Source organism: Schistocerca serialis, chromosome 6, assembly GCF_023864345.2.
Source record: "Schistocerca serialis cubense isolate TAMUIC-IGC-003099 chromosome 6, iqSchSeri2.2, whole genome shotgun sequence".
Classification (NCBI taxonomy): Eukaryota; Metazoa; Arthropoda; class Insecta; order Orthoptera; family Acrididae; genus Schistocerca; species Schistocerca serialis.
Window position 1 is genome coordinate 140734890 of NC_064643.1, and position 27325 is coordinate 140762214.

At 43.6% G+C, this 27325-nt stretch overlaps 1 protein-coding gene across 4 annotated transcripts in view; it reads right to left on the reverse strand.

The window, feature by feature from the left end:
* Positions 1-27325, reverse strand: part of LOC126483740 (hemicentin-1-like) — a 1186523-nt gene that overhangs the window by 451888 nt on the left and 707310 nt on the right. For 3 of the 4 annotated variants that reach the window (XM_050106870.1, XM_050106873.1, XM_050106869.1), the window contains exon 4: positions 11462-11646. In XM_050106870.1, coding sequence (XP_049962827.1) covers positions 11462-11646 — 185 coding nt within the window. The remainder of the gene's footprint in view (positions 1-11461; positions 11647-27325) is intronic. The other variant, XM_050106872.1, reaches the window with a different exon arrangement.

The following is a 27325-nucleotide window of genomic DNA, read 5'->3' on the forward strand; positions in this document are numbered from 1 at the left end:
AATTCAAAATATAATGTGTTTTCGTTTCAATAAAGGTCGTTGCAGAATGTGTTTCCGAACTCTTCTATCGCCAAAACCAAGAATGCGGTACAAATGGTTCAATTGGCTCTGAACACTATGGGACTTAAATGCTGAGGTCATCAGTCCCCTAGAACTTAGAACTACTTAAACCTAACTAACCTGAGGACATCACACACATCCATGCCCGAGGCAGGATTCGAACCTGCGACCGTAGCGGTCGCGCGGTACCAGACTGTAGCGCCTAGAACCGCTCGGTCACCCGACCGGCAATGCGGTACACTTGGAGGTTGCTGAACTAAAGATTCATCTAACCGTACGTTTAGAAAATACTTACACGTGGCGTCCATTGTTGTATTATTATCGCCAGTGCCGCTGTCTACTGAACAGAGCTTCAACGTCTCACCCACTGACAGGTCGCGACTACTCTTGTCTCGGCGTTTATTTCATTCCCTGGTGGTGACAGCCCTTCTTACCTGCCCTGTTGTTCGTTTCTTTCTTTCGTATACAGTGAGAGACAAATCATACAAGGCAGTTACGTAAGAGCGTGCATGCATTCATTCATTCAGTCGCTGGTAGTAAGACTAGTCAGAAATTAATGCAATATGTATCTATTTCGAAACCCAATATATACAAACAGTTTGGATAAAGCTAGTTGTTGGTTAGGTATATTAAGTAACTACGCGTACTGTGCGGCTGGTCCCGACGAAGATTCGAGTCCTCCCTCGGGCATGGGTGTGTGTGTTTGTCCTTTGGATAATTTAGGTTAAGTAGTGTGTAAGCTTAGGGACTGATGACCTTAGCAGTTAAGTCCCATAAGATTTCACACACATTTGAACATTTGAACTACGAGTACAATAATAAACATAAACGTCAACCAGTCTCACATTTTAAAGTTTCATTGGTGATCTTGATTGTCAGCCTCCGCAGAGAAATGGTTGTTTTCTCCTTTAGCGGTGTTTCTTCCTTTTTTTTTTTTTTTTTTTTTTTTTGCTTTTAAGAAAGGCGAGTAACAGCATGGTTTCGTGGGCGTGGGATCAATCTGTCTCACTTAAAAAAAAAAAAATGTGGTCAGCGCGGCTGACAGCCATGTGAAGGACCCGGGATAGGTTTCAGGTGCTACCAGGGATTTTCCTTAGCAGGAAGATTGGAACGGGTTGCACTCAGCCTCGTGAGGCCAACTGAGTACTTACTTGAACGAGCAATATTAAACCGGACAATGACAGGGAGAGAAGTGTGCTTGGTGAAGTGCCCCTCCGTACCGCATCCAATGGCAACATTTGCGGAGGTAGACATGGCGGTCTGTCGGGGCCGTTTGTCCCGTCTATAGATAGAAGGCGGAATTTTGCCTTTTTACCTTGCGAAGGTACTGGCAAAATAAATGCCATCCTTCAATTTAGTAAGGATTAATTACATCACGTGATCTGTGGAATTTTTGAATGCACCACATACTGGCCACAAGCAGTTCCATATCTATCACTATAAAACGCAGTGCACAGGGAGATTTTTTCCACCGTGTACAAACTCGAGGAATTGATAGATGAGAGGGCACAGGATATACATCTAATGATATTATGTCCGGAAAGCACGGTTTTCATGCTAGAAACCATTTATTCAGAATTACATTGTTAGGGAACTGCGGTCTAATACGCGATGTGCCACGCAACCAATGCTTTATTTGTTGAAAATGGTTTCCATGTGCCTCAACGTATGCGTGTACGCGACGTAACATGATCTGTTTCACAGGTTCACATCGGCCAGGATGCATCTGTACAGTGTTTAAGACAGGATGAATATGCGGCTCCAGTGTATTCACATCTGGAATGGGCTCTGCCTACACGATACTTTTGAGATCGCTCCATAACCAGAAATCGGACGGGTTGAGATCCTGTGAACGAGCAGGCCATGCAAGTGGACCCCTCTCGTCCGACCCATCGACCAGGGAAAACACGACTGAGATGCGTCCGGACGTTAAGGACGAAGTGGGCTGTAGCATCATCAAGTAGCAGCCACGTAACCGTTCGAATCATCTATGGCACTTCTTCCAGCTGGGGAGGCAATGTCACCCACAAGAAATGATGATAATTCCGGCCTGTTAGGCGACTTGGAGGGAATACTGGCCCCAAAATACGGTCGCCAATTATCCTGGCCCATATATTCCGGGTACACAGATGCTGATGATTTGCTGTCACCATACCAAGGGAGTTCTGCATACTATCCCACAGATGACTGTTATGAAAGTTGAAAATACCACTCCTCGTAAAGGTTGCCTCATCTGTGAATAGGAGGGATGACAAATCCCGGAATCGTGATTGCCTGGTGAACAAACCGGTGACAAAACTGCTCCCGATGTGGAAAGTTTGTCAGTAGTATGACTTGCACAAGCTTTAAGTGATAATGGTAGTAACAATTGTCGTGGAGAATTATCCAAAAAAAAAAAGGCTCTGAGCACTATGGGACTTAACTGCTGAGGTCATCAGTCCCCTAGAACTTAGAACTACTTAAACCTAACTAACCTAAGGACATCACACACATCCATGCCCGAGGCAGGATTCGAACCAGCGACCGTAGCGGTCGCGCGGTTCCAGACAGTAGCACCTAGAACCGCTCGGATACTCTGGCTGGCGAGAATTATCCAAACGGTCGTCTGGCAAAGCCTGTACTGGGCCAACTGCCTCCACTTAAACGCCGGTCGTCTTCCACACTGTTAATCACTTTTTCCTCTAAGTTGGTGTCCGAACACTTCGGGCACGTCCTTCATGATTTCCTTCTTCCTGAAACGACTGTCTCAGACAAACGGCGAAACACTGCTCCAAACACTGATTGCTGTGATTGTTGTCGGCGGGGATAGGTCTCCTCATACAATATTGCTGCCCGCCGCCCGTTGCCATTTGCTTTTCCGTAAGTGTACACCACGTCGGCAAGCTCTCGATTCGAATACGCTTACACTCCAAGGCTAGTAAGCAAGAGTAGTGAATCGAACACAGTGTTGCCAATTACTATGGCAGGAAAAGGCGCTAGGGCAAGACGTTCGCATAACAGTATCATCGTCTAGGAGGAAAGCGGGCATACTGTAACAGTGACTGCATGATACAGCGCGTATAAGACCGCAGTCTCTGTAACAAAGTACGATTGAATAAATTGTCTCTAGCATGGAAACCATGCATTTCGGGAATTTCTCGTTCCACATTCTCTCATCGATCAATCCCTAGAGTTTGTAGATGATGGAAAAAATCACCTTCTACATATAGCTTTGCTTTGCTGTTTGTGTGTTCTTGTCTTTGAATTTACCTAAACATATAGCATGCGGTAGCGCAACACACGGTCTTGTGTGTCAGTACTTTCTCCCGTTGACCCTTCTTTTACACCTTTAATGGGAGGCTTTTTGTACTAAGGATGTTTTGTTATGCTGCACTGGACAACTCTGTCTACTAGTAACACAAGCGTGACTGCAGGGTTCCCGAAGGTCCGGCCCTTTTGGCGACTCTCGCTCAGCAATACGGTGCTGAAACATTTAGGCCGACCGCAACGCACTGGGAGTGAAGTCCTGTAGACGCCACGGAAAGGGGCGGGTCTCGTCACCGAAGGCGCTAAGGATGCCTACGTCTGGTTTCCGCGGATCACACACGTAAATACACGCCGTGCAGCTATCAAAACTGGTTCAAATGACTCTAAGCACTATGGGGCTTAACATCTGAGGCCATCAGTCCCCTAGAACTTAGAACTACTTAAACCTGAGGACATCACACACATCCATGCCAGAGGCAGGATTCGAACCTGCGACCGTAGCAGCGCGGTTCCGGACTGAAGCGCCTAGAACCGCTCGGTCACAGACACCGGCGTGCAGCTACGCATACGGGAAACTTGTACCTACTTAAGTGACCTCGCCCTCACTTGGGCTCTGTGCTCCTCTACGGATTAACGCCGACTGACTTGGATTTTGTGATGCTGCTGATTAACTACCATCAGTAATAGGCGTCCGACAGGACTTAGAATGTACCAATTAACTGTCTGTAGTAACTGTTGTCCAACTGGACATATTTAATCTCCTCGAACTCATCACACCGGGGACCAATACCTTTTATCTAAAATTCAAATTCAGGAAATTATTATTTTGTGTGTTATCAGAATTTAATTGCTTTACACCCCTTTGGGACACTCCACTCACCACTGACAACGCAATGGCCGACGGCATTCACTGCGACAGCAGCGACGTTTGCACAGAGTTGTCAGTGCTAACAGGCAATGAACAATACGTGAAATAACCGCAGAAATCGATGTGGAACGCACGCCGAACGTATCCGTTACGACACAGCGGCGAATTAATTTTAATGGGCTGCTGCAGCAGACGACCGACGCGAGTGCCGTTGCTAACAGCACGACATCGCTTGCAGCGCCCCTCTGTTGCAGACTGGACGACTATAAATCCGTTGCCTGGTCAGCTGAGTCCAGATTTCAGTTGTTAAGAGCTCTTGATAGGATTCAAGTGTGGCGCAGATTGTGCGAAGCCACGGACCCGAATTCTCAACAAGACACGGTGCGAGCTGGCAATAGTTTCATGATGGTGGGGGCCGTGTTTACATGGAATGGAATGGGTCCTCCCGTCCAAATGAACAATCTGAGGCCATCTGCAGACATTGATGGACTTCATGAATTATAACTCCCCAGAGCTGTGTATTGTCAAAAGATTCTGTATTAACCAGGTACCGAATTACATCAGTGAGATCAGTATGATGACTGGGAAAGAAAAATGAAATACGGTATTTACAACGCGATCTCTTTTATTTTTGATCGAATTGTCCTTCGGTTTGAGAAGGAAAGCTCGAAAAAGAAAACTCCAAATTGTTATTTTATTGTTTGTCTTTATTCATCAGATCCGGCAGGGCCGTGGGCACGACAGATACTTCATCATGTACAGAGACAGTATATACACTGCTGGCCACCGTAAATGCAACACCCTGAAGGAAGCATCCGAATCAAGTGAAATTTACACCATGGGTTTGCAGCGATGAGATATGCAACTGACCTTAATTTCAGCGCAGACGCACATCACGCGCGCCTGTGGCGCCACCTCATAGCGCCATTTAAGTCTTGGCGATTTCGACGAGTGTACGTTCGGCACGTGTGTTTACCTTGTGGTTGTTTCACAAGACGATCAGTTATGCCTCGTAGACAACAGCGAACATCGTTTGATCAAGTATCCGAGTTCGACAGAGGAAGGACAGTGGCTTACCGAGATTGTGGATTATCATACAGAGAATTTGCTAGTCGTGTTGGACGAAATCAAACAACTGTAATGCGGATATGTGACCGTTGGATGCAGGAGGGTACGACGGACCGACATGGTCGATCGCGTTCACCTCGGTGCACCACTGCACGTGCTGATAGGCAAATTGTGCGCATGGCAGTGACGGATCGCTCAGTGACATCCCGAACCATAGCACAGCACATTGCGTCTGTAACGCATCATCCAGTGTCTGCGCGTACCATTCGACGCCGTTTACAGCAGAGTGGTCTGTCCGCAAGACGTCCATTGCTTCGTCTACCATTGACGCAGAACCACAGACGTCTCCGTCGCCAATGGTGTGATGACAGACGGATGTGGACGGCAGAATGGAATGACGTTGTCTTTACCGACGAGGCACGCTTCTGTCTGCAGCACCACGATGGTCGGATTCGAGTGTGGAGACACCGTGGAGAGAGGATGCTGGACAGCTGCATTATGCACCGCCACACTGGTCTTGCACCGGGTACTATGGTATGGGGCGGTATTGGATATTACTCTCGCACGCCTCTAGTACGCATTGGCGGTACTTTAAATAGCCGGCACTACATATCCGAGGTGCTGGAGCCAGTTGTCCTTCCTTACCTTCAGGGCTCGGCCACAGCCATATTGCAACAGGATAATGCGCGACCACACGTGGCACGCATTGTCCAAAGGTTCTTCGTCAATAACCAGATTGAATTGCTTCCCTGGCCGGCTCGCTCTCCGGATCTTTCGCCGATAGAAAACATGTCCTCCATGGTTGCTCAACGAGTGACCCAGATTACATCCCCAGCTGCCACACCAGATGTTCTTTGGCAACGTGTGGAAGCTGCTTGGGCTGCTGTACCCCAGGAACACATCCAACGCCTCTTTGACTCAATGCCGAGACGTGTGGCAGCGGTGATCTCCAACAATGGCGGCTACTCCGGCTACTGATTCTGGCAGGAACCACATGTCACAGACGTCTGTAAACGTAATCATTTGATACTTGGTCAACATGTTATCTACAAAATAAATTTTGTTGTGCTACCTCTTGTCTTTCTTGGCGTTGCATTTACGGTGGCCAGCAGTGTATTTTATAGAACGCTGTGTAAGGTCCCCATGCAGTGAAACTTTAAAAAATTTATAGATTAGCTTCTTTTTTGATGAAATGCAAATTACTGCAGGTTAATGGCTCCCTGGAATTTTACGTGTGATAGTTGACGGAGGGGTGTATGTGTTTTCTGGAGTCAGGCTTCACATTATTATTGCGAGGAAGCACTTGTCGTCCTGCAAACAAAGAATGTGATTAAAAATTCATTGATTAATCACAGATCCAACACATTACGACCTAAAAGAAATTCCTGCTGCCAGATAAGTCCGAAACTGCCTGCTACACACCCTCGTCCGACAGGAATCGCCGACCTGTTCTGAGGTACCGATGCCGTGGGGAGGGATCAGGACTACAGGGTAAGCGCAACTCTGGCTCCGAGTTGAGTTGGCGGAACTTTTGCGTCACGACGTTTGCGACATGGGGCTCGCGTCATCTTAAAGCAAAGGGACCCCTTGTCGCAGTTTCCATTCCACAGCGATGGATTTCGACAGACGTGCCCTATACACATTCTTCGTTCTCCGATGGATGTCTGCCGGTATTTATCCTTCGGCAGCCAAGAAAAGTACAACAGTAAGTTCACCGTGTTTGGACGCATTTGGTAATAACTTCGCCATAGTTCACGTTTCCACTTTCAGCACGTGCAAGCCGGATTGTCGCAACAAACCACTGTTTACATTTCAGTGCTTGTACACCAGCACTGGAGGCGCGTGACGCTGCATATGTGCTGCAGGAACGCCTTCGAAAGGAAACTCTTTAATCTCCCTTATTCGAGCAAGTAAATGGAGAAAAGTGAGTGTTACAAAATAAAAGTCTAAAACATCAAAAGTTTATCTTCCATTTCATTATAAAGGAGAATCTAGTTCATTTAATACCAATATAATATGTTCAGGTAGATTGGTGTTGCGGATCTGATGTTCGTGCGACTCACTTCTTTCACCAACTCACAGCAGTGATTCACTACCGAGGTGGCCTGTTTCTCTCTCTCTTTCTCCCCTTCTATCTCTGTCTCTCTCTCTCTCTCTCTCTCTCTCTCCACACACACACACACACACACACACACACACACACACACACACACACACCGTCCCACACACACTCTGTATTTACAGTACTCCGAACGAGAACGACTCAGCGCTCCCTACCAGCTTCTCTGAACCGCTCTAGCCTACACAAAAACAGCCCAACATCCTACACGCGCTCGCCCGTCTGAGTTCTGCTACGTGATTAAACGCTTGTTCTGCTGTCAATATGTGCTGTCCTCGTTATACTGCACAAACAACTTGTTTGCATTCCGCCTGTTTGCGTACAGCCTGCGAGAGTTTCATTACAGCAAAGAGTATCTTCTCGTTTGATTTCACAGACAGTGGTGAAAGTTCTGATATTATTATCACGTATTTGTAGTTCTGATATCACGGTTGAACACAGTAATGAGGCGTACATAGTGTAAATACAGGGCGTTTATAATTAAAGTTAAACATTCAAAACACTGCAGAAAATGCACCACTGGTCAGATATCGTCAAACTGCAACGGAATGTTATCGGAGAAAGGGGAAATCGTATGGCAGAAGAGAAAAAAATAGAGTGAAAATTGATGAATAGATGGCGCTGTATGTGTCATAATACGTAAATGAAAACACTTGCACCGGTCATACACACGACCCATTGAAGTTGGTATGAACACGCCGGGTACACGACTTTTCCTCCTTTTGCGTCAGCGACGTTCGCCACGACTATCTCAATGCAGGAGCGCGCCCTGCTTGTAAAGCTGTATTACAAGAATGATGACTGTGCACACGCCGCTCTGCAGAAGTTCCGGACACTGAAAGGTTTGAAAAAAGGCGTTCGGCCGATGACTGCCGTGGGTCTGGAGAAAATGATTCGGAAATTCGAAAAGACTGGTTCTTTTGGTGTGCAGCCTGGTAGAGGGAGGAAACGAATTGATTCGACGTCAGTGGAAGCAGTGGCCACAGCAGTGCAGGAGGAGACGACTGGTGGTGTACAAACGTGCAGTGCACGAAGAACTGTCCGAACATTGGACATATCCGTGAGCACGATATGTAAGATTCTACGAAACATGTTTATTTGCTATCCATTCAAAATTACCCATGTGCACGAGTTGCTTCCTGTTTACCTGCCAGCAAGAGAGACCTCTGCTTTAGACTTTATTGCTCGCATTGAAGTGGACAATGACTGGTTGTGGAAGATTTTGTGGACAGACGAATCCAACTTCCAACTGACAAGATGTGTCAATACGTAGAATTGTCGGATGTGAGCAACGGAAATCCACACGCAAATTAACCAGTACCACTTCATCCTGAAAAGGTCACTATTTTTTTAACTACTTGCTTCATCCTCAGGTCACACAATCGGTTCCTACTTGTTACCAAGTCACCATCAGCTGATGATTGGAACACGTTACACGGTAACCCGCTAATTGAGATTGCAGGCCCGTTTACGTAGTGAGAATCTCCCCGGGATTTTTCAGCTGACGATTTACAACGTAACGTAATCAAACCATCTGATGATGACCAGGCAGTAAATCGAAACCAGTAATGGTACCACTTCTGTGATCTGAGGGTCATGTACGTAATTTTATAAATGTAATACATCTTTCAGTTGTTATGTAGCATGTCCGTTAGTGTGGCAGGTTGGGTAAAATAGTGTCGTTCTGCCGCTTAAGATTTTAATTTTAAAGTTTTGACAGCTGCAAGAATCAAATTACGAGTGAATTTTTCACTAATGTTCAAGACAATATACCTATGAGAATATAAAGTTGTGCTCAGCTGCAAACGCACAGGAATTCAAATTTGCTCTCGTCTGGTAGTAGATATGCGCAACCACTTGAATAACTATTTTACAACAACTGCAAATATGCGTCCATAAAATCAGGAAGCATGAAACCATGTTAAATAAACAGACAGATTTCGTAGCCATATTCAGTTTAGTACTTTTAGAGAATTATTTGACATTTATTTTCGTATATATGTTAATTTATTTAAAACTCAGGCTTCTGACATTACGAGGGAAATTTCGTCGTTGGTATTTTCATCTTTAACTGAATCAGTGAACTCTTTTGAAATGTATAAACGAGAGTTCGCCTTGAGTGACATGACGTGTGTCTGTAGAATGGGTGAACTAACAACTGCTGGCATTAAAACCTTAAAAATGTTCCTTCTTGCGTTTCCGGTAGGTTATTCAGTTTTTCAGTATTTCTCATCATATTTTCCGTCACTTGATTCCCGGAACGCAAAACTGACATCTAACCTTGAGGTAACAGGAATACATATATCGCCAGCGAACGAAAACGGAATCCCTGTCACGGCGTCCATTTCTCAACTGGCTGCTAGACCTCTACCATGACAAATGGGAACTACTGAAATAATTTCCTGCTAAAGCTGCTAGACTGCAGCGCTGTACAGCACACATCCTAGATGTTTCCACATTATTTTTTTTTATCTTTATTGAGTTTCGATTCCCCCCGAAGGGGGCGGGCTGGCAGCAGCTTAATATGCCGCTCTTCAGCCTACAGAATTTGTTTTAAAAAGAGGAACGTAATAAATAATAAAAACAGTCGATAAAATCAGAGACTTAAATGGTAACATGGCGAAAAAGTCGTGGAACTTAAAACATAGAACAAAGGGGTGATGATGCTAATAAAATACGTATGAAGCAGACACGTAAAATAATAAACAGACAATTAAAAAACTGGACGACAGTCTGGTTTCTGTTCACAAGAGACATAAAATTCACACCCAGTGACAGCACGATTTCTGTTCGCAACACTTTGGATAGACGAACAACACTGAACATCCACTTGAACAATGCACTAAAAAGTTGGCAAATATGACATACCACAGCCGAGGGCAGGTGGGGGAAACCTGGACAGATGGTGGGAAAATAAAAATGGGGGAAGGAGAAGAAAAACGAAGGGGGGGAGTGGGGGAAAGGAGCCAATGGAGGATGAGGACCCATAAGTGGGGAGGGGGTGGGTGCTGGGCAGATGCGACAGGGAGTGGGGAAAGGCAGAGGAGGGGAATACAAAAGGACTTGGAGGGGGAGAAGGGAGGTAGGGAGAGGTTAGGCGGGGAGAAAGGATGGAGTGTGGGGAAGAGGGAGACCAGGGAAAGGACAGAGGAAGGGAGGGGGGCTGAGGATCAGAGTTGATAGGAGGGATAAATGGCGGGAGAGAGGGCATCATCTTGGAGGGGGAGTTGATGGAAGCCACCTTGGGAAAAGAAATGAAGGGTGTAGAGATGGAGGGCAGGGGGGACACGACAGTGAAGGTGTGGCAGGGTGTGGGGGCAGGAGAGAAGAGGAGAAACCAAGGGGTGAGGGGGATCAAGGCGGCGAGAGGTGGAGAGTATGGGGATATGTTCGAGGAATAGGAGCAGATGGGGGAAAGGAATTAGGTCGTAGAGGATCCGCGTGGGGGACAGAGGCATATAGAGAGGGCGAGGCAGAGTGCATGACGCTCAAGGATCTGGAGGGATTATAGAATTTGGGGGGGGGGGAGGGAGGGCGGATATCCAGGCGGGACTGGCATAACAGAGGATTCCACATTACTCACACTTTTCCCTATTTATTAGGTGAGCACAATATTACAGCGACTGTGATTGAGGGTATTTAGATCGGCTTATCGTGAGTATTTATCGTGATACTTCACGAACCTCTGAACCACATGTTAGTATATGCACAAATGCGATGCCCTTTCCTTAGGCACACTACCTTTCTACTACAACAGAGTGTTTCCGATAAAGGCCGCAGGAGTCCAGGTGTAGAAATATCGTGGTCGGGTAGCACACCCCTACTTCTGCTTATTATTTATTATACGATAAATAAATAAAATTGGCATTTATTTCGAAAATGCTTCGTTTGCGGACCCATGTCTAGTCGAATGTTTTGCTTCTGTTCTCGTGTCACTTTTCGGTACATATTATGATACAGCGTGTCCCCAAAGTTTGCACTCGGGACACCTCTGGTGCCTGTCTCAGCTAGGAGCCCCAAGCGGCCGCTCGTGCCGTCACTCTTCATCAAGAGGAAAGTTGGGCAGTGTGTGGAGTAGAGGAGACGAGGCAGGTACTCACCGGGCTCGTAGTGGGTGGAGGCGCGCTGCGTGAAGTTGGTCTCTGGGATGCGCAGGTCGCAGTGGAAGGTGGTGGGCGCGCTCAGGGCCTGGTCCTCCGCGACGGTCCACGCCAGCACGTCGTAGACGCTGTCGCGCCGCGACGAGTGCACCTTCACGTCCGCCGCGGGCGACCTGCACACAAAACTGCTTCATTCCACCGGCCGCGCCACTCTCACTGCCATAGATCAACACCAAGTGTTAGGCTTCACTGTCACAAATACACCCACGTGGTTAGAAATTTAGCTGTGACATACAAAGCCAAGCTAACCGACATGCAAATACCTGCAAAAGCCTGGTACTTAGCACAGGTCCTCCCGGTGTTCTAACAAATAGGAAGGGCTGTATAGTACCCGATGTACGAGTGTCACTCCAAAGGAAATGCGCACTATTTTTGTAAAAATACAGTTTTCATTCTGCATGTGTGAAAGTTTTACAGTGTGTAGACACAACCTTCCCGCTTGTTTTCAAACTTAGTTCAACCTGGCGCCGTCACTGCATGTCATCAAGATGACTGCAACGTGTTGTCATAGAATTCCTGTGCTGTGAAAACGAGACAGTGGGAAACATCCACAAGAGGTAGAAAAATGTGTATTGAGTCATGTAAATTCACCCAAGGAAAACAAATTCAAAACTACACCTTCCGCTGGAAAAGTTATGGCTACGGTGTTTTTCGATTCCGAAGGGCCGGCCGGAGTGGCCGAGCGGTTCTAGGCGCTTCAGTCTGGAATCGCGCGACCGCTACGGTCACAGTTTCGAATCCTGCCTCAGGCATGGATATGTGTGATAGGTTGGTTAGGGTTCAGTAGTTCTCAGTTCTAAGGGACTGATGACCTCAGATGTTAATTCCCATAGTGCTCAGAACCATTTGAACCATTTGATTCCGAAGGACTCTTGCTTGTGGACATCATGCCAAGTGGAACCACCACAAATTCTGATGCATATGTGACGACACTGAAGAAACGTCAAGCTCGACTGAGTCGTGTTCGACCACATCGCCAAACGCAGGATGTTTTGCTGTTGCACGACAATGCACGGCCACATGTCAGTCAAAAAACCATGGAAGCGATCACAAAACTCGGATGGACAACACTGAAACACCCGCCTTACAGTCCTGAACTGGCTCCATGTGACAATCATCTGTTTGGCAAACTGAAAGACTCTCTTCGTGGAACAAGGTTTGAAGATGATGACTCCCTTGTGACAGTGGCTCCAACAGGTAGGTCCAGAATTTTACCGTGTGGGTATACAGGCGCTGCTTCCAAGATGGCGTAAGGCAGTTAAGAGGGATGGAAATTATGTGGAGAAATGAAAATATTGTTCCTGATGGATGTATCTACACACTGTAAATTTTCAAACATTTAGAATAAAAGATGGATTTTAAAAAAAATAGTGTGCATCTCTTTTGGGGTGATCCTCGTACTAGTTCACACCGAGTACTGAAATCGTTTAGACTTCTCTGTATACCTGCAGTCTCAGCTCAACTGAGAGTGGATTGGCACCAAAGATTGTGTCCTATCGCGATCGCTCTGCTCATATTGGTCACACTTGGTCAGTGTTTATCAACTTTGTAATTAGTAAGGTACGCAGGAACAAAGGTGCACACGGGGAAACGATCCAAACTCGTGTTTTTCCTACTTGTGAGTGTAGTCCGATAGTTCTGAGTCTTGAGTTGAGAGCTTTTATGACGGAAGAGTCAGATGTGCTGTGTTAGTGATTTGTGCTCTGAAGCTTTCGAGATGTGAGATTAGTCTTTTAGAACATCTTTTATCTACGTATTTACCATCTAACTGAGGGCTATCTATCTTCTATACCAAAATCCCAAAGAATTACGAGCACCTCCTGTGTACATTCATAATATAGCTCACGATGTGAGCTTAGTTGCTGGTTAAACCAGATGCCTTATACACTAGCTGATATCACAAGTGCAGAAACACTCACTGCGGGACAAAGGTCCTGCGAACTATCTGGTGCATATGTCCACATTTGTACCTTTGCCCCAAAACGTTTACTTTTCTTTCTTTGGTTTGAATATTGAACACGTAGCTTTGATCAAAGGAGAAAATATAAAAATGCAGTAAATGAAGCAGGCAAAAAGGAATATAAACGTCTCAAAAATGAGATCGACAGGAAGAGCAAAATGGCTAAGCAGGGATGGCTAGAGGACAAATGTAAGGATATAGAGGTAAGATGAATACTGCGTACAGGAAAATTAAAGAGACCTTTGGAGAAAAGAGAACCATGAATATCAAGAGCTCAGATGGAAAAGCAGTTCTAAGCAAAGAAGGGAAAGCAGAATGGTGGAAGGAGCATACAGTGTGTCTATACAAGGGCGATGTTCTTGAGGGCAATGTTATGGAAATGGAAGAGGACGTAGGTCAAGATGAAATGGGAGATATGATACTACGTGAAGAATTTGGCAGGGTACTGGAAGACCTAAGTCGAAACAAGGCAACGGGATAGACAACATACCATTTGAACTATAGGTAACCTTGGAAAAGCCAGCCTTGACAGAACTATACCATCTGATGAGCAAGATGTATGAGACAGACGAAATACCCTCGGACTTCAGGAAGAATATAATAATTCCATTCCCAAAGAAAGCAGGGGTTGACAGATGTGAAAATTACAGAACTATCAGTTTAATAAGCCACAGCTGCAAAATACTAGCACGAATTCTTTACAGACGAATGGAAAAACTGGTAAAAGCTGACCAAGGGGACGATCAGTATGGAATCCGTAGAAATGTTGGAACACGTGAGGCAATTCTGACTCTATGACTTATCTTAGAAAATAGATTAAGAAAGGTAAACCTACGTTTCTAGCATTTGTAGACTTAGAGAAAGCTTTTGACAATGTTGACTGGAATACTCGCTTTCAAATTCTGAAGGTAGCAGGGGTAAGATACAGGGAGCGAAAGGCTATTTACAATTTGTACAGAAACCAGATGGCAGTTACAAGAGCCGAGGGGCATGAAAGGGAAGCAGTGGTTGGGAAGGGAGTGAGACAGGGTTGTAGCCGATCCCCGATGTTATTCAATATGTATATTGAGCAAGCAGTAAAGGAAACAAAAGAAAAATTCGGAGGAGGAATTAAAATCCATGGAGAAGAAATAAAACTATGAGGTTCGCTGATGACATTGTAATTCTGTCAGAGACAGCAAAGTACCTGGAAGAGCAGCTGAACGGAATGGACAGTGTCTTGAAGGGAGGATATAAGATGAACATCAACAAAAGCAAAACGAGGATAATGGAATGTAGTCGAATTGAGTCGGGTGACGCTGAGGAAATTAGATTAGGAAATGAGGCACTTAAAGAAGTAAAGGAGTTTTGCTATTTGGGGAGTAAAATAACTGATGTTGGTCGAAGTAGAGATGATATAAAATGTAGACTGTCAATGGTAAGGAAAGTGTTTCTGAAGAAGAGAAATTTGTTAACATCGAGTATAGATTTAGGTGTCAGGAAGACGTTCCTGAAAGTATTTGTATGGAGTGTAGCCATGTATGGAAGTGAAACGTGGACGATAAATAGTTTAGACAAGAAGAGAATAGAAGCTTTCGAAATGTGGTGCTACAGAAGAATGCTGAAGCTTAGATGGTTAGATCATATAACTAATGAGGAGATATTGAACAGAATTGGGGAGAAGAGTAATTTGTGGCACAATTTTATTACAAGAAGGGATCGGTTGGAAGGGCATATTCTGAGGCATCAAGGGATCACCAATTTAGTATTGGAGGGCAGCGTGGAGGGTAAAAATCGTAGAGGGAGACCAAGAGAAGAATACACTAAACAGATTCAGAAGGATGTAGGTTGCAGTAGGTACTGGGAGATGAAGAAGCTTGCACAGTATAGAGTAGCATGGAGAGCTGCGTCAAACCAGTCTCTGGACTAAAGACCAAAACAACAACAACAGGTTTATTTAACATATTTCACGGGCGTTAATTTATAGTTCACCATTTAGCTTCGACTGATTCAGTGTTAATAACACTGGTTCAACTTCAAGTTACAGAAACTCTGAAGGAAGAACGTTCTGTATGCCGTTTTCTCCTAAAACATTACAGGATGCCAAGAAGTAATACAAAATGAAACTTCCCTTAGTGCAGCAAAAAGGCGTGCATGTAATGAATGCACATTACATGAATGACTTAAAGCACGCTATGGAGTGGCGTCGTTGTGACCCGTCAAGAGAGTATTTTCTGTGACGGTGATAACCGAATTGGCGGAGCATTGTAAGAATTTGGATGCTCTGTTCTGTGGCCTTACGTTGAAACTCTTCAAATATGTAGCGTAGCAGTTTCCCAAAAGTAATGGCGTAAACAAACCGTTTAGTGAAGAAACGCAAGTGTCCGCGGAAGTCTGACCTCGCTCATTCAACGCTATTCATAATTTAAGTTTGGGACAACCGGAGAAATCAGTATCGGTGCTATGATCTGGTTCAGTGAAGCACAAATGGAACTTTTTTTCAGCTACTTGGAAACTTTGCAATCTAAATATAATTTTCCGCCTCATCGAGTCTATAATGAAGACTGATCTGGAATACAGGACTGTGTCAGGAAAACGGCAGAGAAGTGTGGAAAGAAAATGCCAAACAATAATAACACATTGTGTTTTGTGTCCTTTTATTAAAATGTTTTGTATTTAAATTAATGATATATTAGTGCGATGTCTCGTGTTTAATACGGTCACTATGATCGAGACAATGATGATGATAAATTTGATGACGGTGATGATTTTGATGTAGTAAAACGTTAGACAGGTTAATAATGGCAATATCTGACAAATACTGTAATTGTTGTTTACTCTGTTATAAGTACAATAAATTCAGTTTTTGCGGAATTTGGCCAACAACAATAGGATGTTTACCCCAGGCCTGGGTCTAAGATCCATTTTTTTCAGTTGTAAGATTTAATACATTATATAAGCAATCTTGAACTTTTGGTATCGTGTAAAGTATGAGCCTAGGTGTATCATGTACAATTTTCAATGTCATGGTAACCAGAAAAGCAGACGGGAAAGACAGAATTTCTTAAGTGCGTACATCTATCGCCACCTACACAACGGCTCAAGCCGGTCTCGGTGTAACGCAGCCACCTACATTCAAAATTGATAAATAGACGTTTTTGTGGAGAGAATAAGTAGAGGAAAAGGTGCATGTATAAAATGCAGTTTTCGAACAGTTACAAGCTTCCAGAATGAGACACACCTTCTTCCACCAAGGAGGAGGCGAAACAAGCAGTTACAGAGGCTAAAGTAAATCACCAGCAACATTTATATAGCTAGCTAACAGTTAATGAAGGGGATAAATTCATCTACCTACTGACCCGAACGCGGTGTAGAGCAGGTCACAGTATAGAACACTACAGGTGCGTAAAGGATAAGAATGGTCAGTGGCTCCACGACAGCAATATTACTGTGGGACACTGGCGAGAGTATTTCGGTGAGATATCGAATGCTGAATTCCCTGGTCCACGTATACCGAAAGGCGATATCACGACTAGGCCAGTTCAGTTCAGTTCATGGAAAAATAAGAGGTCCAAGCTGCTGTTCATAACAAGAAAAATTGAAAGGCTCCAGGACGAGACGAACTTCCAGCAGAGATTTGGAAAATTGGGGGCTTAACGATAAAGGGACCATCTAGAGGGCAGAATTCTTCAACTCCATCATTCATTGCGGGCAAAAACCCACCGATTTGTCATCTAGTATTCCAGTACTTATTTTTAAGGGAAATGAATGTACCAACTACCGCCCAATCTGGGTACTCCCTCCCCCCCACATTATGCAGCTATTCGAAAGTATTCTCGGTGACAGGCTGCGGAACACAGTGCAGCTCTCAATAAATATATTGTGGATATTTGAAAGGATATGGCACGGCAGACGTAATTTTTGCTGCGTGACAGCTCATCGAGAATTTCGTATAAAATGTAGTTATTGCATCTTGCCTTTCTTGATCTCGAGAAGGACATTAGGTGGTTTGGTATGCTCTTCGTGATCATCAGGTTCCTGAAGCGTACATCAACTAAATAAAAATGTTTCCAGCATGAGGTTTTCACTCTGCAGCGGATTGTGAGCTGATATGAAACTTCCGGGCAGATTAAAACTGTGTGCCGGACCGAGACTCGAACTCGGGACCATTCCCTTTCTCGGGCAAGTGCTCTACCACCTGAGCTACTCATCACGACCCAGGCCCCGTACTCACAGCCAGTACCTCGTCTCCTAGCTTCCAAACTTCACAGAAGCTCTCTTGCGAACCTGCAGAACTAGCACCACTGGAAGAAAGGATGCTGCGGAGACATTGCTTAGCCACAGCCTGGGGGATGTTTCCAGGGTTGCTAGTTTTCCACGTTCGCAGCATAGCTTCTGTGAAGTTTCGAAGGTAGGAGACTAGGTACTGGTGGAGGTAAGGCTGTGAGGACGGGCCATGATTCGTGCTTGGGTTGCTCAGATGGCAAAGCACTTGTCTTCGGAAGGCAACGGTCCCGAGTTCGAGTCTCGGTCTGGCATATAGTTTTAATCTGCCAGGAAGTTTTAGATAAAAATGCTGTACAATACTACCATCAGCCGGGTGCGATGCTCTGCGGAACTGACTGATAGCTTTCCAGTGACAGTCGATGTTCTTCGAGACTCAGCTCTGCCTCCAGTGCTCTTTCTTACAGTAACAGATACCATTACGCGCGACTTACTGAGGTGTGAACCGTGGAGAATGCTGTGCGCTGATGATGTGTTGCTTGCGGCAGATATCAGGGATGATCTTGAAACTTGATTCCACATATGATATGACCGTCTACAAATATTTAGCATACGTTTAAACATCCACAAGACTGAGTACCTCGAAATGATTCCATCTCCTGAAACTATACAAATTAAAGGAACTCCTGTTACCAAGGTAAACTCATTCCAATATCTAGGTTCTCGACTACAGAGTGACGACTGAAACGTCACTGGTATTCTTTGTGATAAGGAGACTTCTACGCTCCTAAACTCAAAGACATTCCGCACAAGTTGAGGCCAGTTGCAGTGTGTGATACCGAAGTTTATCTCACACCTACAAGTGTGGAACGTCCACTACAAGTCATGGAAATGTGGAACTGAGGTCATTAGGCACATCAACAATACAACGATCCTATAACTAGCTGGACTGGCTCCTGTCAACGGAAAGATGCAAGAATAGAGACTTCTTTGGTACGGATACATCATACGGGTACCACTTGCTTTAGTAACTAGTTCGGCCTATCATCTCGCTGTCGAAGGACAGAAACAACGTGGAATACCTAAATTACGGAGACTGGACACTATAAACGCAGATGTAAGATCAAGAAGCCTAAATTCATAGGAAGCGTTAGACCGTAAGAAATGGCGTGCAGTGATCCAAACAGCAGACCCCGCTCCAACGTGACGGCGTTAAGAGGAAGAAGATTGGGATTATCGGACTTTCACGCAAATAGAAGTAAGCGTGTAATAGAAAAGGAACCACATTCGCTCAGTGCTGAGCCGTTTCAAAAACCACACATCAGAGCTAGCGCCCCTTAATACTGCCAGTATCCTACGCGCATTAAACTTCGTACGAAATCATTATCTCAATAAAAGTTTCATATCAACAGACCCCTAAAAAAGCAAAATTTCCTAAAATAGCCACATGGAAAATTTAGCATTGGGAATAATACCAGAATGCGACAGATCGACTTGTTACAAAGTGGTAAATCGAGCAATAGCGATCAATTGCAAGCTTTACTCCATCCAGTTAAAGGCGTCGGCTGCATGTGGAAAAGTATATCGTTTAACATAATCGAACATCGTGTTGAGCAACCAAAATTTCTCGCGTTATGGGAGACAGCAAGGGACATGGTTCGTCCGATTAACAGAATGGACATATGCAAACTTACGAACAACCTACAATATCTGGAAAGGTTATGGGATGAACACGAGGAAACTAGTAATCATCCAAAACAAGGGACTACATACGCCAATTTCTCAACATTCCAGTGTTACAGCTTATGACAATATTTTGACATAAAAAGACAAAAAAATGAAAAACCAGCACAGTGGGCCAGCTCCCGAGCTCACCCTGAATGGAATGTGACGGCAAATCCGTTATGACTGCCTGTTGCGGTTGATTACAGACCTGTCGAATGGAATGGAGAGAGTAACGAACACGTATCAGATTACTCAGACTGGACTGAAATTCGCGTATTCAGACACCACAGCGCGATTCTTTGCACGCTAAAATTACAAAAATGTATGCAACGACATTTTGTCCCGAGTATACATTCTGCATAAAACTGACGCAAAGGGGATGCTCGAATGTTTGCACGTTTTGGCCATTTCGAGAGGAAATGTGTATTTCGACGATGTCATCGATATAACTGCATGGATACAGGAATTTGTATTACGTACTAGCTCAGTACCCGGAATTGCCAGATGTGTATTTATTTCAATTCTGTTAGTTAGTCTCTTCCTTCACCGTCTCTCTACCCACCTCTCTGCCGCACACTCTGCCCATTTTCTACTCACCCCTCTCTCTCTCCATTTCCCTCTCTGTGTGCCGTACAGTGAAATAATTTTATAGGCACATTCGGCAGCATATGTGGGCACTCACTGCCAGATGTGTTGGAGTGGAGTTGGTAAAGAAGTAATAAATTCAGACGTCATGCACTATGCGGCAGTTTTTCACACATCTCAGTGTTTATGACGTCATATGTCCTGTAATGTCTGTAATTTGTGCCGTACAGTGACACTGTTTTGTACGTATATTCAGTTCTACATGTGAGCACTCTATAAAATGTGTAGTGAATACAGTCAGTGGTAAAGAAATAACAAATTAAAACGTCATGTTTATGCTGCTTTTTACTCGATGAACAGCGAAAATGCTAGCGATAAACTATATTTACTTTCAAAATTTGGGGGGTTGGGGGTGTGAGCGAGGCTTGAAACTATGCTTAAAGTTTGTTGCAAGTCACTCTCGTTCTCAAATACTTAATAGTGAGCATAGTAGCTATATATTATACATATTATACAAAGTGCACGTTATGAAATGCATTAGCGGTATGGAGGTGTCGGTTGAACACAGTGAAGATTGTATAAGCATTGTATTTATTAATTTCAATCTATCGCGTAGCTCATGTAAAAAACAAAAGCATATACACAAATTTGATAAAGTTCAAAAGTTAAGGACTTAATAGCTTATTCAAAGAGTAAATATATTTTCCTAACTGGCGTAGTATTGTTGAAATCAATACTTGGTACCACACACTTTCTAAAGTAGCCTATGTTCTTCCTCACGTTTCCTTAACAAATTTCGTCGAAATAGGTTCATCAGGATATTAATAATAAATTTAGATGTCATGCATCAATGGGAAATTTTTCAGATATCTCAGTGTTTTTGACATCATATATCCTGAACTTTGTGCCGAATACATTTAGCATCAAAGAAGTAATAAATTAAAACGTTAAGGCTAATATGAAAACGGAGAGTAAAAATGTAAGCGATAAACTTGTTCCTTTCATCATTATGGGTGTGGGAGGTGTCACCGAGAAAAATTTTCGTAAAATTATGAAAATAAGTGAAAAGGTTTTTGGAGACATTAAGTACTATACCTCTTAAATACTGTATGAGTAAAATTTGGTGTTCGACGTCGTGATTTACTGATTTACATTTCTTTTCACAACCACCCTTCCCCCTTTCGTAGGTATTTGGTTCCTCCCCGCGCAGTGATTCTTTCCAGACACTAAGTGATATGTGAACCAAGTTGTATGAAATCGGTTCAGTAATTGCAGAGAGGATGTAGAACACACATACTTATATTTTTATAATATGTGTGAATACCTTTCTCTTCGTGATCCAATTTCGACTGAATTTAGCCTTAAAGGTGCCCGTAGGTGCGTGGAAGTTAACAGTGAAAACCCTATAAAAATAGTTTTGGAAATTAGCGTGTTGAGACAGAAGACACAAGAAAGTTTTAGGAAAAACTTTAAATGAGGATATATTTTCTTCAGTGATCTGATTTTGATGAACTATAGCCTACAAGCTATGCTCAAGTTATCTGCGAAAACCTCACGAAAATTTGACTTGTTCTTTCGCAGACTGGCGTATTCTAAGACAAGCAGGCTAACACGACTTTTTAGCAGGTTCATTGTAGTAGATAAAAAGTACCGGTCCTAGCTGACGTGGCTCACGGCGGCATCGACCCAAGTTACACAGGACCGGTACTTTCTGTCTCCCATAATTCCAAATTCTAAATGAAAATTCACGTATTTTCATTTAAAAAACGTCAATTTTATATTAAATTAATAAAAACAAATAATTTTTATTATCACGTTCACTTATTATAAATTAATTATTTTTTTCTCACAAAAGGTGAATGAATTATAAAGAAATATTAAATTTATTTTCTTACGCTCACTTTGTGAGACAAAAAGATAATTAATTTATAATAAGTGAACGTGATAATAAAAATATTAATTTTTATTAATTTTCTAAGTAATTTAATATAAAATAGAATTTTTTAAATGAAATACGTGAATTTTGATCTAGAATTGGAATTATAGTACACAAAATGTACCGGTCCTGGGTAATTTGGGTCGGCGCTGGTTTGAGCCAGGACTGAGCAGAGTGACCTACGAGTGGAACTTTTTATCTACTTATGGTCAGTATAAATTCTATCGTTTCTATGGACTCCGTGCATTTATTGTCATAACTTCAATTAAATCACCATTTATTGATGTTTTTTCATACGAAGTTCGCCAAAACTGCAAAATATAGGTATTTGGTGAATTTTGTTACAGCCTGTAAACATCATAGTGAGCTCAAGCGCCTTTAGTTAGGCTCCGCGGAAGTCGGTAGAAATCAGTATACTTTGTGCCCTTTAATGTAAATAAAAAGCGACCTTCTGTTGTTAAGCCATGCGTGCGCGTGTATGATGGAGGCCGAGAGATCAATTAAAATATTTTATCGAAACACAAAGTACTTTTAGTGTTTAGGTCATGAGTTATATCGTGTAGCTAAAAAGTAGGACTAAGTTATGAGAATGTGAATACGCTCACGTCCTCCACAAACAAAGTAAATAGACGCACAAAATACAAATGCTTGATAAATCTGACGATATTAATTATTCATATGCAGATTTTTTTCCTTTTGAATGTGTTCTTCAAAGCGCCTGTTTGGGTTGCCGCATTTATATTTAACTACCAGACTTAGCTTTGCCACCACCATCACCAGTTTCAACCAGATGCGGTACGTTGGTAAATGCTGCCATCTCTCACTACAATAATTTTGTTGAGTCAAGTCGTAAATTCTCGAAAATTAATTGAAATTAACATCTGTTTGCTTATTCTATTGGAAAGTCTTAAGTCACTGCCATCTACATATTTCCTTTCCGGTTCTGAGACCTAAATTATTTTGAAGCCACTAATGCGGCTTGCATAATAAATGCGGTACTAGCATTCAAGAAATTAGATTTCAAGCAGTACCTTACTTACGTCAAATCAAACTTTGTTCATTTTCCTGTTGCAATAACGAAGTTGGAAGGCGCAGATAACTGGTGTAAAAGGTTGAAAAATCTTTCCAGTCATCCTGCGGTGAAATGGGCGACGCAGCAAAAAATATGGTCAATAAAGTTTTGAGATCAAATCTAGATTTTGAGTTTATGAAGTTGATGAAAAATATTTTGTGGTGAAAATGTAAGAGATTTTCAGCTTGATGTGACGTTATCTGAAATTTCTTCGCTTAAGCATATCGCTATCGCATGACGTGGTCAGCTCAGTGTATATAGGCTTGCAGATTGTACTCATGCAGCCGGCCGCGATGACCGAGCGGCTCTAGGCGCTTTAGTCCGGAACCGCGCGACTGCTACGGTCGCAGGTTCGAGTCCTGCCTCGGACATGAATGTGTGTCATGTCCTTAGGTTATGTTTAAGTAGTTCTAAGTTCTAGGAGACTGATGACCTCAGATGTGAAGTCCCATAGTGCTCAGAGCCATTTGTACCATTTGTACTCATGCAACATCACGCCCCCCCCCCCCTCCAACCCCCCAAACCATGATACGTGGACCACGATAGCAGTCATGTTCCATAATGCTGCTGTGTGCACGGAGTATTCCAACCTCTGGCCATACCAGAGTAGGTTGTTCAGAATAACCACTCAGACTCAATCAGCTCCCACCCGAGAAGAGCTCGCGAAGTCTCTTCTCGTTGGTTCAGTCCCTATCCTCTTAGCACCATCGCAAACGGGTTCGCCGAGGTGCGGGTGTCAACATGTCATATCGTGTTGGTAGTCTGGGAACAACGCCACATCCATGCAGTCGCTGTAGCGGTGTGGAGCGTAAGATTGAGTTTCTTACTGTCCTGCTAAATATGGTTGCAATTATAGACGCTGTTTGAAGTGAGCCTCCAGCTGCTGTAGTTCCCTGTGGTCGACATCTCCTTCAGATAGAAGGGTTTGTCGTTCAGAACGCTCCCCATGCACGAGAAAGAATGCTGTAAGCAATACCAAATTCCTGGGCTACACTTGTCACACTTCTTTTTTCTTCCAGGTTGCCAGTGATTCTTCCACTTTTACGTCATCCAGATGCAGTCTCCGGCCCATGCAGTAGCGGAGAACAACACCTCAGTGCACCGTGAGAGCTCGCTGACTGATTCACATTCCCTCTACCCGTTCCTTCAACTGCATCGTGTTGATGGGCCAGACCAATCTGGCGATATACTCACGCTAACCTCAAGCAACATGACGTCTAACTTCCCGTTAACGACTGGCAACATGCTCCCCCCACTTCCATTCATTTGCACTCAGTAGTTAATATGATATGTTTATTTATCTTGCCCTTCAGTTTTGCTGAGCAATGTAGAACACCTAAAGTCTACACTGAATTGACAAGAGCCAAGTGACTGCGAGATTTACATATGCAGATGGCGGTAGTAGCGCGTCGACAACGTGTAAAGGGATAGTGCATTAGGGGAACGGTCATTTGTACTAGGGTGATTCATGGGAAATGTTGTCCAATTTGGCTATGTGCGAACAACGGGTATTAACAGACTTTGAACATATAATGGTAGTTGTAGCTAGAAGCATGAGACATTCCATTTAGGAAATCGTTAGGGGATTCAGTATTCTGAGATCTAGATGTAACGTCGCAAGTCAATATGCAATAGCATTTTATTGCAGTAAGCTACTTTGCAGTACGGATCGTAGCTTTGGATCAGTTGGCGGTGACAGAAACAGCTGCTTGTATCTTAGCGTGACTCATTCGCACCTGTCGCTAGCCTAGCCATGGGAGGCGGTACCTGTGTCAATTAGAGTGACAGAATGTTCAAGCCCCTAATAATCTAAACAAACTATATTAAATATTATTCAATTTAATTTAAAGTCAATATGTTGACCTTTGTTATTAAAAAGAAGATTGTGTAAATATTTTCAGCTTTCTAGCTGGCATACTTTCAGAGTCAGAAAAAAATACCTAAAACACCCCAAACCGACACTTGCAAGACTAAAGTCAGTTATGATTCATAAAAGTTTGTGTTTTAGTATCGTTTGGAATCATTACTGAAGTTCACAAAATTTTAGGTCAATTTGTTTGAATTTTTATAATTAAAACGTCAACTATTTTTCATTTTCGCAATATAAAATTCATAAAAGATCAGTATTTATTTAATGTGTTGTTGTGTGAGTAAATGAGAATGAGTGAGGGTGGGTATGCGGGACATACGAAAAAAATCAATATTATCTCATGTTCAACATTACGTAGCTATGTCATGGGAATGCGTTAACCCAGCAAGTTGCAATGAAAAATGTAATTTCCCCACCGTGCTGATGACGTATGTCCGAGGGTACTTGCTTTTGTATAAAGGCAGCCAGAATAGCCATTTGGAGAGTAATAGTTTTCTAAAGTTACGTCAAGATTAGTTTTCTTTTCGTTTGGTTTTTTTGAACATTTCATTAATACTTGCATAGTGAAGTGACGTAAATGCATCTTTGAGTGTTGATTGGCGTAAGACAGTTTTAGCGCGAAAAAGAACTCGAAGGATTGTTTTGATTGGCTGGTCATTTTGAACAAACAATCAGAGTTAAGCATTTTCCGCGCATTGCAAGTAGCTATAGGCCCTGGAAGGAACGGCAGGGAGTCGCTAGTAAAGTATCGGACGTGCAGGTCATGTTGAACTCTTCCGTCTTTATTATGTGTAAAATGAAGAAATAATTGCCTTCTCGCTTCCAGATTGTGTGGCCTTAATACTAGTCGCATTTACGGAGAGTTTTGTTAAGTTGGAAAGTTTTTGGATTGTTTTCTTGGAGAGAGAACCGCATGTGAACTTTCGGCTTTGTAGAATTCCGCGTGGCATACTTCATATTTCATATTCGTCGATGGAATATTTGGCGAGCAATTTCTTTATTAAACATCCAATGGAAAAGGACCGAATGTGAAACTCGTATGTTGTAGCAGAGTAATGACGTATCAATTCGGGCTGGACTTAAGTAGATATCCGACTGCCTTGCGTGTGTACTTGGTTGCATGAACTGTGAGCTGAGGACAGTGATGTTATCTGTGGTGTCACCGCCAGACACCACTCTTGCTAGGTGGTAGCCTTTAAATCGGCCGCGGTGCGTTAGTATACGTCGGACCCGCGTGTCGCCACTGTCAGTGATTGCAGACCGAGCGCCGCCACACGGCAGGTCTAGAGAGACGTCCTAGCACTCGCCCCAGTTGTACAGCCGACTTTGCTAGCGACGGTTAACTGACAAAGTACGCTCTCATTTGCCGAGACGATAGTTAGCATAGCCTTCAGCTACGTCATTTGCTACGACCTAGCAAGGCGCCATTACCAGTTTATATTGAGGTTATAACATGTACCGTCAAGAGCGATGTACACCAACTGTGGATTAAAGTTAAGTATTCTACCAGTTACCTCCTGTTTTGCTAGTCTTATTTCTCTGACCTTGTTCCAGACCTCACGCCAATCTGCGTGAGCTTAAAAGCGTGCATTTCGGCCTCCTCTAGCAACACGGTGTTGGCTCTTCTGCCAACACTTCATTATCCATTAATTAAATTCGGGCTGATGGCAAGAGTTTAATTTTGAATCGAAAGAAATAAAAGAAAACGATGCAGAATTTTGTCATTTTTCTAAAGAGATGAAGCAACTGCCCTCCACCCTAAAATTGTATTATAAGATATTACACGATAGCTTGCCGCCAGAGTTTACGCGGACTTTGCAAACATAAGTATTAACGGTGTGTTTCTCCAACGCTGCTTTTAACGCCGTCTGAACAGTATCTACGTATGCAGAGAAGTGGGCTCGTGATCTGATGCCGTACTGAGGTAGGTGGAACTTTTGTAGTGAACAGTACGCCCATGATAAATGATTAAACAAACATTTACACCACATGTCAAACCCGCCCCGCGGCACATAGTGTCAATAGTATGCCGAGAATACCAAATTTCAGGAATTATCTCTCACCAAGAACAACGCAGTAGCCGAAGGCCTTCACTTAACGACCGAGAGCAGCAGTGCATGCGTAGAGTTGTCATGGCTAACAGACAAGCAACAGTGCGCGAAATAACCGCAGATATCAATGTGGGACGTACGACTAACGTACTGGTTAGGACAGTGCGGCGAAACGTGGCGTTAATGGTCGATGGCAGAAGACGACCGATGAGAGAGCCTTTGTTAACAGCACGACAACGCCTGCAGCGGCTCTCCTGGGCTCGCGACCTTATCCACTGAATCCTAGACTAGTGTAAAACCGTAGCCTGGTCAGATGAGTCCCAATTTCAGTTGATAGGAGCTGACGGTAGGGTTCGAGTGTGGCGCAGACCCCACGAAGCCATGGATCCCAGCTGTCAACAG